Here is a 15714-nt window from a genome sequence, read left to right as displayed (position 1 = left end):
TTGTGCGATAAAGCAGCTGTACCTGATGACATCTGGATCACTCTGCAATACCTCATTCAAGATTGCCAGGGCATAGTGCAGTATTCTATGCATTCGGGTCTGGAGACTACCAATTGTCTGAGTAGGGTAATTGGGACCAGCCAGGTGCTTCAGCGCCATGCCTCTATTCACTCCTCTGGCTTTTCAAATGACTTCCAACAGTCTTTATTGGACATTCTTTTTGATGGCTCTATGCTCTTTGGAACGAAGATGGGCTCAGCCTTAGAAACATGTAATGAGAGCCAGTCCATGGCATGCTCAGCAGTTCTTTAACAATTTCATCCTTTTTGAAGCTTGGGCAGAGTTTACCAGGTAAGGCAATGCCACAGCAGAGTCAACTTCACCAAGCATGGTTCTCAGTCTTTTCGGGGTAGGGACGGGATCAGACCAAGAGTATCCAGCGGGCATATAAGGAGCATATAGTCAGATACCAGCGTCGCTCGACAGCTGTCTCAAAACCAGTTCAAGTCATACTCGGCAGTAAACCATTTGCCAGTGGAGGTTCGCATCACCTTTAATCTTGTCTATGGTGGAGCATCACATCCGACCAATGTGCACTCCAAATTCTCAAATACAGTTACTCCCCACCTTTCATGACCCACTCCACAGAAGTACAAATTTAGGATGCTCACGATGACCCATGTTCAGTCTATCCTGGACCCAGGAGACTGGATGGGCACACTGGATTTGCAGGATACTTCCTTTCGCAACCCCATCCTGCAATTACCAGAATTTACCTGTGGTTTCAGGCAGGCCAAGGTGATTGTGATAGTTGAAGCCCATCTGCAGAGGTTGGGAATACCAATCTTCCCATACCTGAACAACTGGCTACTGAAAGCAGGCTCACCTCAAACAGTCGTGAACCAGCTCCAGACGACTGCCAACCGGTACACATCGCTGGGTGATTTCATCACGAACCAAAGTCATGCCTAACTCCTTCACATCTGCTCTCGTTCATCAGAGGCATACTGGAAACAGTGCTGTTTCAAACCTTTCTCCTGCCTCACTGAGTCTAGCACATTTGTGCTATGATCTCTATGTTTCAACCCTTATCTCAGTGAGAGCAGCTCTTAAACTTGGCCTTTGTCTCCTGGGCCCTCAGAACCATGCCAAGTTTCCTATGCAGTGGGATTTGAAGTCTCAGTGGACTCAACACCAAGGGATGTTCAGGTGTTGGGGGGACTGCAAAAACATACAGATGTGGCCACTCTGCTGCATTTGAACTGGTAGCAGACTCCTCTCCTTACTTCACCCAAAGCTGACAGTTGTGACAGATGCATCATTGCTGGGATGTGGAAGTCATATAGAAAAGGTGAAGATCCAAGGACTCTGGTCTTCAGCGGAAATCTGCATCCACATCAGTTTGCTAGAGTTGTGAGCGATTCGCTTGGCATTGAAGACATTCCTCCCATCTATCAAGGTAGAATGGGTCCAGGTTCTCATGGAGAACACGACTGCCATGGAGTACTGCAACAAACAGGGTGTTGTGGGTACTGTGCCAGGATACTCTACGTTTCTGGAAGTGGCTGAATGCTCAGGGCATTTCAATGACCAGCTACCACTTTGTAAGATCTTTAAATGCCAGGGAGGACACACTTAGCCAACAGTGCCCAGTGGATCACATATGGCAGTACACTCGGAGGTGGCACAGAGCATATTCCAACAACAGGGAGAACCCTGGCTCGATCTATTCACCACTGCAGAAAACACACAGTGTTCACGTTTTTTTGTATTTGAGTTCCCAAGACAGTTATCACTTGGAATTGCCTTTCATGTAGATTGGGGCTCTGAATTTCAGTATGTCTTCCTGCCTGTACCTCTCCTCAGTGCTGAAGAGGATCAAGAAGACGTGTCCCAAGCCTTTTGTGGTGGTTCAGAACTGGGTGAGGAGCTTTTGTGCCCAGAACTTCTGGCCCTATACGTATGTCATTGAACCCAGCTACCACTTTGGGAGGCTGTCCTGCTGCAACAGCAGCGCTGGGTCCTGCATCCGAACCTGCACAGCTTCTCTGTGTGGATATTGAACAACAACAGTTGATGGCTTTTGATGTTCCTTCTGAAGTGGTCGGTGTCATCCTGGCAGCCAGGTTTCCATCCATCAAAACTGTATAGACAGGACACTAGGAGAAGTTTATCTGGTGATCCTCCTGAGACAATCTTTACATGCAAAGGCAAAAACTGTACATCTGCTTGGTCAATCTAAAGGCAGCTTTTGACACTGTTCCGCATAAGTTCATATGGAAAAGGCTAGCGGCATGGGGAGTGCCGCACAAACGTCTTGCTCCAATCATCCTTCTTGTTAGAAATGAGGTCTCTAGTTGGCAGTGGTTTGCACCATGTCAGAGTAGGGACCCTCACTCTAGTTAGGTTAAGGGAGCCACACAGCTAAGATAACCCCTGCTCACTCACTTGGCATGAGCACTCAGGCGTATCTCAGAGGCAGTGTGTAAAGTATTTGTACACACACACACACACTAACACAGTGAAAACACCACAAAAGTACTCCACACCAGTTTAGAAAAATAGCCAGTATTTGTGTGAAAATAGACCAAAACAACAAAATGTCCAACATACACAAGCAAAACTATCACTTTTAAAAGATTAAAGGTAATTAGAGTTCCTAAAAATCAGAGAAGCGCTTGACTGAGGCAAAGTACCTGAGATGCACCAAAACAAAGACAATGACAATGCGGGACGCAGAGGAGGTGATGCGTCGAAAGAGCGGTAGATGTGTCTGTTCCTTACAGTTGAAGATGAGGTGATGCGTCAGGTCTTTACTGCTAGGCAGGGGAGGTGGAGCTTCGGTTCCTTACTGCCACAGGGGAGGTGATGCCTCATTCATGGAACACAGCATTAGTTCCGTACTGCAGTGCGGTGTCATTGAAGAAAATGACACCCAGGGACGATGCGTCATGATGCATTGGAAGTCAAGCAGCAATGCTTGGCCCTCGCATCGATGAAGCAGGCACTGCGTCTGAGACAGGGCAGTGCGTCACAGACTTCAGGGGTGTGGTGCTCAAATCTCGTGCAGCGGTGGTTCTTCTGATGCACTGCGACAGAAAGCTGGGGCCTGTGTTGAAAACCGTGGTCGCTGCATCAGGTGGGGACCACGCTCCAGTGCGAGCAGCGACGATTCATTGAATCCTTACAGCGATGCCGCAGTTTGGATTGAGACAGTGATTTTCTTCTGGTAGCACCCAACACCTCGATCAAGTACCCAGACTGGATTTGGCACCACTTGACAGGACAGAGCCCTCAGCAGAGGAGCCCAGATGCTGGCAGGTGAAGTCTTTGATTTCCTTGAGACGTCTTAACAGGAGGCAAGCTCACCTCCAGCCTTTAGAGAACCTTGGAAGGCAGGATGTAGAAAGCAAAGTTCCATCCTTTCTCTCCCAAGACAGAAGAAGCAAGCAACAGACCAGCACAATAAAGCATCAGACAGAGTGGCAGTCCCTTCTACAGCATCCAGCTCTTCTTCCTGGAAGAATGTCCTCAGTCCAGAAGTGTTCTAACTTTGTGGTGTCTGAGGTCCAGTACAGATACCCATTTCTGACTTTGAAGTATATGAACTTCAAAGAGAAGTCTTTGTAGTGCACAAGACCCTGCCTGTTCCTGTCCTGACCCCAGACACATTACAGGGGGTTGGAAACTGCTTTGTTTGAGGACAGGCACAGCTCTATTCAGGTTATTTCCCCCCAGCACTCTAGCCCAGGAAGATCCATCAGGATATGCAGGTCACACCTCCACCTCAGCTGCCTCTGTTTGTCTAGAGTGTATTCACAAACAGCCCAACTGTCCTCCTGACTTAGGCCTGTATTCCTCAGACAGGCAGAGGCACAGGATGGGTAAGCAAGAAAATGCCTACTTTCTGAAAGTGGCATTTTCAAACTTACAATTTAGAAAACTACTTCACCAAACTCCCTATTTTTAAATTGTGAATTCAGAGACCCCACACTCTTTATCTACATCTCCTCCCAATGGGAAATTAGACTTAAAAGATATTTCAAGGCAATCCTCATAGTGAAAACTGAAATTATCAGTATTTCACTATCAGGACATATAAAACACATGAGTACATGTCCTACCTTTTAACTACCCTGCACCCTGCCCATGGGGCTACATTAGGCCTACTTTAGGGGTAACCTACAGGTAATGAAAGGGAAGGCTTGGGCCTGACAAGTGGTTGTACTTGCCATGTCAACATGGCAGTTTAAACCTTCACACACAGGCACTGCAATGGTAGGCCTGAGACTGGTTTGCAGGGCTATTCATGTGGGTTGCACAATCAGTGCTGTTGGCCCAGTTGATTTACAGGCCATGGGCACACACTGTGCACCGTACTGGAGAGTTGAGTCAATTTTAATCCCTCTCTCTTCTCTCCGCTTTCTTTTTTTGTTCTGCACAGTAGTTTGGCTTAGTGACCCCAGTGAGGGTCCCGTCAGACATTGCAGCACCAGTCTGACGTGGAGCAAGCCCAATGATGAGACTTGAGGGCCTTTGCTTCTGAGGGAACCATACTTGAATAACACCTCAGAGGTTGCAGTTGGTGTCACTTTTTTGGAACAGTGTGCCTTTTTGATAGACACTGTACTGGGGATGTACTAGTAAATCAAACATGCCAGTCATGGAGAAACCAATTACCAATACATTTTAGACAGAGAGCATATGCACATTAGCACTGGGTAGCAGTGGTAAAGTGTCCAGAGTCCTAAAGCCAACCAAGACAGGTCGGAAAAAATAGAAGGAAAAAGGCAAAATATTTAGGGATAACCCTGCAAAAAGGGCCAGGTCCTCACTTCTCTATACCAGCACATGGGTTCAGGTAAAGCAGGGGGATGGAATGAGCCTGACCCAGCTAATTAACACATATAGTGGTTTAAAGCAAGGATGTTTGCTTACCCTGTGCGTATTCAACCATTTTATGGCTTATTTAAACCAGCATCTGGATAAGGTCAACACTGACTCTTCTAGATTGGCAAATCGAAATTTAAAATACCTACAATATGCAGGCGATACCATACTACTCCGCCATAAACTCATGGGCTTACCACGGTTAATCAGTTTGTTTGATAAATAGGTAACAGTTAAGTATTTGGAACTAAACACTAATAAAACAAAAATATGTAAATAGGATACCCCACCCCCAGAACTCATGTCTGGCAAGTAAGGGGAGTTCCCATTGAGACATTCAGGAGCTATAAATATCTTGGCATTTTGTTTGATGACATAGTTATGTTTAAAGGACATTTTAATCTTCTAAAGCGTAAACCACCTCCTCCATCTTTCCCTTATGACACTGCGAGACAAAGTAATGTGTCCTGCTCTTGACCATTTAGTAAAAAATTATGAAGACAAAATTGATTCCTGCGCTAGCCTATGGTTTCTTCATCTTACGAGGTTGAGATGCTAAACAATTGGACCATCATCAAATGAAGGCTTTCAAATCAGTTTTTAAGATTCTTAAGAACACTAGTTGCGTGGACATCCAGTTGGAATTTGATCTACAAAGCCAAGTCCCGGTGAGACAAGCTGTTTTTTTTTTAAATCCTTCATGTCTTGTTTTTGTCCGAGCCTGGTTCTCTCACATATCTGTGTTGGCAAGAAATTAATAACTCTGTCCATACTGGTGTTTGGAGATGTTCTACATCAGTGTGCCTCAAAACGTTTGATTACCAACTTCCCAGATTCATGGGAATTAATAAAGTTTCCTTAAAGATCCTTTTAAATTGAAAATCCAAGCAACTTTCTTTGATAGCAGACAAAGATGCCTTTTCAACCAATAAGCATGCCTGGACAGAAATTAACTCTTTCTACAAGCTTGAAGTCCAGCCCTACCTGCGGTCTCACTATCCCCCTCATGTATAGGATGCATTCCTCAAGTTAAGATTTGGTAGAAATTCAACACAGGATGGTACTCCATGGAAGGTGGCTGCAACAGTGGCCAGCTAACAGTTGCAGACTTTGTGGTTAATCAAATGAATCCTTACTGCACATAGTTTGTGTGTGCCCGTATCAGATACAAGCACGACAAACATTATGCTCTGTCTCTTGGGCAGGTCATCTCCATTAATTTGATGACTGATTAAATTTATGTCCAAGGTGGATAGTATCCTAATGGCTAATCTTAAATTACCATTATTGTGTTCTTATCTTTAGTGGTACATTGGATACCTAATTAAGGAAGTAATAGCTCCACTACCTGTTTTTTATTAGGAAAGGCTATTACGTTAAACATCTGCCTCAGTAATGACTGTAGGCCATGGATTGGCACTGATTTGAAGATCAAATTGGTGTCGTGCCCAACATTACGTATGTTGCAATCCAGAGTATTTTATTGGTAATGTATTTTATCTTTGCATTTTGTTTTAAAAGCGTATAATGGATTGTTAGCTTTAGTACTTTGTATTGCCGGAAGATCACAGTTGGTTTTGTTTTCAGGAATTACCTATTCTTACCTTATGTTTGTATTGGACACATGGTAAAAATGTATGCACCTTGGCATTATGTTGCACAAAGCCCTAATTAAAGAATGAAAATGTTTTTAAGAAGCCAGTTTTAGCAAATGTGGAATAATGAATGCAAAAGGATTCAAGAAGATAATCTTTATAGGCCAAATTAATTGTCAATTTTATTTTGATTGATTTATGTTTGCAGACAAGTTTCATAGCAGTATCATGATTAAACCTGTGGTTATGATTGAAGCATAGTGGTGAAAATGCTTTTCTGCTTTTTTTATTTTGTAATGATTTTTATTAATTAGACAATAAATCTTTATTCTTCCAGTTTACATGCAAAGTTGTCTGGCATCCTATTGTGCTGTCTTTTCTTAACCCAGCAAGGCCCTGATGTGGTGACAGTTAGGAGGAGTCAGTCATTTTATGTTTGCCAGGTCAGCCTGTTCCGATGCGTTTCCTAATGGGACTGATCCACATGTTCCAGCGACACCTTTTGTGATACTGCAGTGCAATTTTAACTTGGTTCTCACCTACCTGATCTACACTCCCTTTAACCCAAAGCACAGCTATTCTACATATCTGATAGAGACTTATAGTTGCAGACACCTTACCTTTGAATTCTCCCAGGCGTCAATCGGGAACCGGAGATTTTTCTTCAAGCAGTACCTCTGCAAGCCGTCAGGTGGCGTTGGTCGCCACCACGGGCGTTGTTGGCGTCGTGTTTGCCATGATGATGTTGCGGTCGTATATAGGCGCCACCCTGGTGGGCTGACGTCAGTTCTTTTCTTTCCGCACCAGCCTATGCGCAGATCCGGAGAGAGCTACCTCAGTCCCTTTTTGACTACGACCACATTTTTTTCAAAATATTTTTGACAAGGTCCTGGATGCGTCGAGGGATGTCCTGCAAGACTGGTTTTAAGCCCTGCGACTCCTGTCACTGAATGATATCGGCGACGGAAGCAAAAAGGGGAAAGTAGTGCAAAAAAGCACCCTTTCCGAATGGATTGCTTTATGCATTAAGATGCCCCCATAAGACTTACACGCTGATTCCACTAGAGAAAAAGCTGCTTCCACTACACTGGTGAATGGTGTGCTAGTCTCAGACATCTGCCAAGGTGCTACATGGTCATTGCTCCACACGTTCACAAAGCACCACTCACTAGATTGACAGTTTTGATGGGATGGGTATGGCGCCAGATCTGTCCAGCAGGATTTCTTGGTCTGAGCCATTCCACAGACCTGCTTCCTGGGGAGGTTGAGCTTTGGTATCTGTTTGCAAGGTGAGGAGTCTGCAGTAGGAAGCCTATCAGTAAAACAAGTTACTTACCTTTGATAGCAGCTTTTCTGATAAACACACTATCTTACTGCAGATTCCTCACTGACCCACCCACCTCTCCGTTCTGTGGAATACTCTCATTCAGTCCACTAATAATAAAATCCCAATCTAGAGAACTGCACACTGGCAAATTCTACTCTCTAAGGGCTCTGAATCCGATGTCATGGCCAGAAATCATAAACTCACCAGCGTTCAAATGGTGTTCAGATATATTTTAGCCCCTCCGTCAAATCTGTGATGGGACAGATCCCATGTAGTGCCTCACATCACCACCTACTGACTTGTGAAGGAATTGCTATCAAAATTCTCTGGACCAATCAGTGATCTGTGGTTAGATAAGAGTCCCTATCAGAAAATCTCTTGCCAAAGGAACTTTTTCATCACTACCAGCGTTTTGTTTCCCTTAAATAAGGGAAGGCTGCATGCTTTCTAGACTAGATTATAGGAATGGACTTCACATGGACGTGCCAAGTACCTTAAACAGCACTTGTAAACTTATAACAGAACTGCAGATCTTAGCTGCAGGGACAAAGTATCATGCCTGTATTTCACAGATCTTCGCTTACAGAAGGCAAACCGAGTTTCTTGTAAGTAAGCCCAAGCTGTGTGTGAGCTCAGCACTGAAAGACATGCCCCACGGTTGAGTTAACACCAGTGGTGTCTTTGTTCATCTGTGAAGCAAGGTAAGTAGGAGCGCATTGTGGTTTAATACAATCTGTGTTTGGGTTCAGCATTAGATGCTTTTAAAGAAGAAGGCATTATGGGCCAATACTTGCCAAGCCTTAACTAATCCGTGATAGATAATGAGTAGTAGTGTATTGTAGGCACTGAGGGCCAGATGTACGAAAGGATTTTATCCATTCTGTGTCTATGGGAAAAAGCTTTCGTACATATGGCCCTGAATGTACGGGATTCAGTACAGAAGAGTGAATGCGAGTCCATGTGGATAAGCACCGACCATATCTTGGATACAGTGGCGAGTATCGAGTAGGAATACAATAATGGGCAGCATTAGATCTGTATTCATTTAGCAATTTAGAATTGTGATAGTAGGTAAGCATTGACCATTCAGGCAAAAACGATTAGAAAGCAATGGTACACAAGCACACCTTGCCACAGGCATATGGTGTAATTTTGTAGTGGTGATAGGCACTGCCAGTCAGCACAGCCACGAATATTAGCCTAACATAATTGACACTTGGGAAATGTGCATATGGAGTGGTCGTGTGCCAGCTGAACCTGCCGGGTTGCTCTTTGTCTACTACTCGATGCTTTTAATAGAGTTTTGACATAATGGTGTTTGCTCTCCTCTTGATTCGGTCCTTTTCAAATGGCTGTGTGCATGTCATTGCCAGCCTGTGCTTACTGCATTTTCATTTAATATTTGATTGTTAAACTTCAGTTAAAACTCCATTGGATTTCCCACAGATCAGGATGGGGCCGAGCCCAGCGGTAACTCTATTGCAGCATCGAATTTGCTGCGGGCTGCATCTTACACGAGACACCCGGATTGGGCAACGAAGGCTGAGAAGCTTTTTACCGCATTCTCTGAGAGGTTACTGAAGATACCTGTGTCCCTGCCTGAGATGGCACGAGCTCTAGTGGCATGTAACCAGACCCTCAAACAGGTATGGCGTTAAAATATGCTACATTTGCTGAATGTGTGGCTTGCTAAATCTTTTAGCTCTCTGTTGTTCCTTACATCCTTATCTCCAGTTCTAGGGCTGTGTCTTCTAATAACATCTGCAGCATCTGTCCAGCTTTTGAACGGTGGCCTGCTGCGGTCATTTTATATATTAATCTTATTCATTGTTTACCTAGTGTTACATCAGACAGCTGTAACTTGTTATCAGTGTGTGCTGAGTTATAATAGAGAAGCTTTGAAGATGCTTGTGAAGATTCAGATTTGATGTCAACCACTAATTCCATGATGTAGGCTAAAATCCCGAGGGCAAGGAACTCCAGACAATGCCCCGAGCCATTTTTTTAAAATAAAATATTGTATTGTTTTTCTTATTTGTACAGCATGAAATACAGCAATAATTAGTCCGTTGACAGGAATGGCTTGAGAAAGTTAAATACAGTAATCCATCACCAAATGTGTGTCTCACAGTGACCTTTCAACAAAAGAACATAAAGCCATTGTAAATGTTAATCTAAGCTTCCTTCCCTCCTGCCCTCCGAATCATTGATCCGAGGCATACATCTGAATTTCTTCATCTAGGGCTCAGTGCAAGTTTTCACTTCTTTTGAAGGGTGATGGCCCTATATATTGAAACCACACCCTAAGGTCAACCTTTGTGATTTTCGTCACCACTGGCTTATTCATGGTCAATCAGTGATCGGGAGGTGCTTTACTCTTTATACTAAGATGCACCACCTCTAGACCTCTGCACAGTAGTGGGCAGTACTATGCTGTTAGAGCTCCTGTTTATGCTTTGAAACCTCCTTATTTTCTGCAACGTGTTGTTAGTGATGATGTGCAGCTGATTTCATGTGCTAGATATGCCCCATCTTCATTACCCAGTTAGTTCAGTTTGTTGCTCAGGGCCCCAGAGAGTAGTTTTTTATATTCTGGCTATTTCCTTTTCTCCATCAAGGGATCTTGAGCAGCATCGCCTTTAAAGGCAAGAAGGCAGGAGGCTCATATGAGAATTAAACCTGCCCCATTGAGACTGCCAGTGAGTGAGCTTCCATAATGTCTTGTTCAGAACCGCACTCATTTATTTTGTCTAGCATTGGAATTTTCATAGATTCACATGCTTAAATCATTCTCCATCGTTAAGATGAGAGGCCCTCAGTAACTTTTAAAATAGCAGCACAAGGCACTGCCTGTCCGGAAAGGCTTTATAACAATGCCACTTTGTTACCACATCTTCGTCATTGGTAAAGACCCAAACTCCAGCCAGAGGTGAGATGTGAGATGTGAGGCTTTAAGCCTCACCCCCTCCCTGAGGATGTCTCACCTCATGACACCATTTCGTGTGGAAGGGAAGTCTCAGAGCTTAGACTGAGGCCGTATAAATCAAACTTGATTTGGATATCCTATCAAAATCATCCCTAAAGTAGTGAAACGGGCAGCATCTTTGGCCCTAGTCCTTTTTCAGCTTGAACAGGCCCAAACAGGCAATCATCCTTTTCCTCTCCGCCGTTAGCCTTTACTCTAAGGCTGAAACGCCCTGAGGAGCGCTTATAAAGCCTGGCGGTGAGGTCACAAGATCCTTTCCAGCATCTTAGACTCTGCAGCAGTTCCAGTCAAGCAGCTGGCCAGCAGCCACCAAATGAGTGCACCTAGATAAGAGGTGTGTTCAGCTTTGTAACCCACAAGTTGTGTCTGGGTAGACAGGTAGGAAAATGGTAATGGAGGGCGATAGGAGAAAAACTGAATCTAGCAACAGTAAACTTTGGTTACTCGTAGGCAGAACTGCACAAATTCACAAACATTTACAATGAACACAAGCACACTGTGTTACCAAAAATGCTGCAATGTAGCTCTAAAAATGCAGTTTGAATATAGTATAAAGAGTACACAGCTATTGAGCTGATAAGCACCTCTCAGGTAGTCAGGGGGCACCTGTTTGTGGAAAAAGCAAGGAGGCCGAGAGAGCAGCAGGGTAGCAAACACAGGGGAAACAGAGGCTGTTAGAAGGGGGAAACACATCAAAGAAGGGGGAGCAAAGCCAGTAAATGGTGTATATTGAGAGGTAAGCGGGAGCAGTTCAAGATAACACAGGGTAAGAGTACCAAAGGGAGGGAGAAAGAGAGAGAAAAACCCGGATGCACAGCAGAGGATAAAGAGAGGAAATCAGTGCCTGTAACGTGGGAAAGCACAGCAGAGAAGCGGGAACAGAACCAGCACATTGAGTATCTGTTGGTGGGAAGAAGGGAACAGTTCACACATATCACACGGGAAGAGAGAGAAAAACTGGGAGCAGAACAGAGGATAAAAAGAGGGAAACATATACTGTCAAGGGGGGAAAGGGAACTTTTACAGACTTTAGCAAGTACAAAAAATTGTTCTGTGTGCAACAAGAGATTGTAGAGCTAAGAGGATCAGAGTCCCAGTGGATCAGAGAGTATGTTTACCAGAAATCACAAAGTAAAAGGTATTACCATATATTTAGGAACCAGTCAGAACTAGGTTAAGGTCAAATTAAAAGATGAAGTAAAGGTGCTCATTTTACCAGTAGGCGTGTCTCAAGTGGTCGCAGGCTGAACGTCGTTCATGACTGCAGCTCAATAGGCAGAGAGCAGGAGAGAGCGGCAGCCCTGGGTGTTACCTTGACAATGCCAGACTTCCTAAATCCCCGGCATGATATCAGAGGGACAGCAGATGGTAAATACCACACTTTCAGTGTGCATGAGCGCCTGCAGTGCTGACAATTTATAAGATCCAGTGCATACAGTTTCAGAGTTCAACTGAATTGCGGGAAGGATCATTTCAATGCAGTAATGAGTTTTTGGTAATGCATTTGCATTAGTCTGACCGCTAATGAGTGATACTTGGCAGGGCTGTCTTTGTTTAACTTTTAACTCACATGTGGATGAAGAAATGAAGTGCGTGAAGTCTGAGATGGAAATTCTTGAGTTGGTCAGACAGACAGAGAGAAAAATGAATATAGAAAACAACCATTCAAGCACTACAGCTACTATTCTCAGCAAAGGGTTCAAACCCCCTCAAGGGGCGCAGATGTACCATCAGTAGCAACTGAAGCAGCCTTATCAGCCTTGGAAGTCAATGAAAGGAAAGAAAGGACACCCGGTGCCTGTGGCTGCCGGATAGGCATCTGCCGGACATTGACTCCTCCCTTGCGCCTTCTTTGTTTGTCACTGTAGGAGGGGAAAGTATCAGCAATCTTCTGGAAGGGTGAAAGAATATCAAAAAGAGAGATGGAAGTTTCATATGGTGCAACATGACTATAAATCCAGACATAATCTGAATACCAATAGGTCAGGGCCTTTGTGGAGACGAAAACTATGCAGAAGTTTCCTTATTTCCTAAATGAAACAGAAATTTACTTCTGTTAATTTCAAGTTCAAAAGAAGGGTCAAGTGCAAGAATTGAGACCCATTTTTGATCTAAAATGGCAAACTGATAAAGAAAGTAACATTTTGAATGCTATGCGTCCATCAACATCACCAGGGGAGAGGATGTGTGCCATAAATAACTGAGGGTTATGGTGGGCATCAAGCATTATCCAAGTCCGCACCAAAAACTTTAAGTGCAGGGTAGTGGTGACTCTACACCTCAAAAAGAAAGGTATTTTTGTATACTCTTACTTAGATGATAGAGAGGAGAGACTTCCTTCTTTCCATCCGAATTGCTGCAATCTTCTAAAGACATTGCACCTGACAGCCATTCCGATTTCATCTCTGCTGGGATCCATTGCGTTGTGCATTACCTTCTTAGGCATACATGACTACAGATTAGACCATTTCACCAGTCCTGGAGGGCCAGTGGTGCCAACATTCAGACAGCTAAAAAGACATGTTAACTTTCACTGTAGCTGAAGTCCATACTCTTCTGTGATGGTTCAAATTGGAGAATCTTCTACAGGTTGTTTAATTTCATCAGGATGTCACATCTCGGACTACAATGACAGATAGCTCCCTTTTGGGACCACCTACATATGCATGGCATGTGATCAAAAAAGGGCATGCTCCTAGAATTGTGTACAATCCAGCTGGCTCTCAGGTTGTTTCTTCTAGCTGTTAAGTGGAACTTTATTGGTTCAGTTGGACAACAAAACAATAATGTACTATCTAAATAAGCAGGGACAGGCTTGATCCTGCGTTCCGGCACTCAAAGCTCAGGGGATAAGGAATTAGCTGATTACCAGGAATCTCCACATTTCATCAATACGTATTTGGGGATCGTGAGTGGGTAATAATGTCACAATTTGCTTGCTTTTTACCTTTGTAATCTGACAGTCTCGAGCACCACCTGGCTTCTTGCTTGTTCTGGATTGGCCAAGGTAAGGGCGACCCTTTCCAGTAGCCATGGTGCTGCTGACAGTACAATGCCTAGCAGGCCATAACCTCCCGAAGGAGTCCCAGAGGAAAAAAACAGTATTGGGAAAAAAAACTCAGATCACAGGAACTCCTGAAAAGAGGCAAAGGCAAAAATAAAAAAAAGTACAAGAAAAATCAGGGACAAGAAAACTGCAAGCAAAACAGGGGAGTTCCAAATCACAGGACACAGGAGCGGGGAACACCACCAGGACGGAAGTGTTTGGAAAGCAAGGAACAGAAGACCTTCTGTGCTTATATACTGACAAACAGGAAGTTACATGCATGAGGAGCTAAGACACCATCTTGGACTGGGAAAAGCCACATACAGGTGAATGGAAGAATAGCCATAGTAGAAAAGATGGTGAACAATGCATGCAGGGAAGGAAACACAGACTCCTGGGAAGAAGAAGATATGGCCAAGGAAGGAAAAAAAAGAAAAAAGAAATCCAGAAAGAAGGTGAGCAAAACTAAGGGGGTTGTGAAGGAGCGCAGTGTAACCCAGAGCCCAAAAGAGTACTTCCAGACCACGCCACAGCTCAAAAGCAGGTTGTGGCCTAAAAAGCGTCTCGCAGCATAATCGGCCTGACTCCACGGCGTAACAGTAGGTCCCCCACTCCCCCCCCAAAACCACAGGCTTGTCCAGAAAATGCTGAAATAAAGTGCATACCAAGCGGGGAGCATGGACAGAGGAAGCATCCTCCCAAGGACAATCACAAATGAGATATCCTTTCTAGTGAACCAAGCACTGAAGACAATTCCGAAAAATGTGAGAATCACAAATCTCCTGTACTTCATACTCGGGACGGCCATCAACCAAAAGAGGAGGAGGACAATGGGCATGTCTCTGATAGGGATCAGGAACAAAAGGTTTGAGTTGAGAGACATGAAAAACTGGATGAATTTTCCAAGGCCGTGGTAGACGAAGTTGAACAGAGACTGGATTCAACACATGCTGAACACTAAAAGGTCCATATTTCTGGGATAAGTGAAATGGCAGAAACTTTGAAAAAAGTTGTTTATCCCCAGGCTGGTAAGATGGTGCAGGACTACGCCGAGTATCAGCTACCTTCTTAATATAATATTTTGTAGCTAAGAGATTGGTACGTATCAGGTCCTGTACATGGCGGAGACTTCGAGCAAATGAGGTAACTGCTGGAATATTGGAGTGCTCACGAGTGACATTAGGAAAAGCCATACAATGGAAACCATTAGTACAAAAAAAGGTGTGGACTTTGTTGCACTGTGGACTGTATTATTATAGGAAAACTCAGCCAATGGTAGATACGAGGACCAATTGCTTTAAGTCACATTACAAAAACAGCGTAGATACTGTTGTAGTCCTTGATTTAGGCATTCCGTTTGACCATTGGTCTAAGGATGGAATCCAGATGATAGAGCCACATCTATGTGTAACAATTTACAAAAAGCTCTCCACAAACGGGACACAAATTGGGGTGTTTGATCAGAAATGATTATTTGAGGAAGGCTGTGCGTTCGGAATATATCTTGTAGAAAGATTTCACTAATTTCCTTAGCAGTGGGTAATTTCTTTAGGGCTGTAAAATGAGCCATCTTGGTAAACAGCTCAACAGTTATTATTATGACCTGATGACCTGCAGAAGATGGCAAAGAACATATAAAATCTGTGGACAACGTATGCCACGGAACGGATGGCACAGGCAAGGGCATCAATAACCTGCTGGCTTAGTTTGAGGTATCTTAGTTTGAGCACAGATTGGGCAAGAATTTACATAGGTTTCAACGTCAGACTTTAACGTTGGCCACCAAAAGGAACGAAGGAGCAGTGCCTGTGTGTTCTTGATTCCACAGTGTCCAGCAATAGGGGAATCCTGACACAATTGCAAGGCTTTT

The 15714-nt window shown here is 44.0% G+C and overlaps 1 protein-coding gene across 5 annotated transcripts in view; it reads left to right on the top strand.

The window, feature by feature from the left end:
• Nucleotides 1-15714, top strand: part of SPATA20 (spermatogenesis associated 20) — a 1104606-nt gene that overhangs the window by 691261 nt on the left and 397631 nt on the right. For all 5 annotated transcript variants that reach the window (XM_069200053.1, XM_069200051.1, XM_069200052.1 and 2 more), the window contains one exon: nt 9259-9458. In XM_069200053.1, the coding sequence (XP_069056154.1) occupies nt 9259-9458 (200 nt within the window). The remainder of the gene's footprint in view (nt 1-9258; nt 9459-15714) is intronic.

The sequence above is a fragment of the Pleurodeles waltl genome, chromosome 7 (genome assembly GCF_031143425.1).
Source record: "Pleurodeles waltl isolate 20211129_DDA chromosome 7, aPleWal1.hap1.20221129, whole genome shotgun sequence".
NCBI classification, from domain to species: Eukaryota; Metazoa; Chordata; class Amphibia; order Caudata; family Salamandridae; genus Pleurodeles; species Pleurodeles waltl.
The sequence above is the reverse complement of the archived record's forward strand: the minus strand, read 5'-3'. Positions and strand labels throughout refer to the sequence as shown.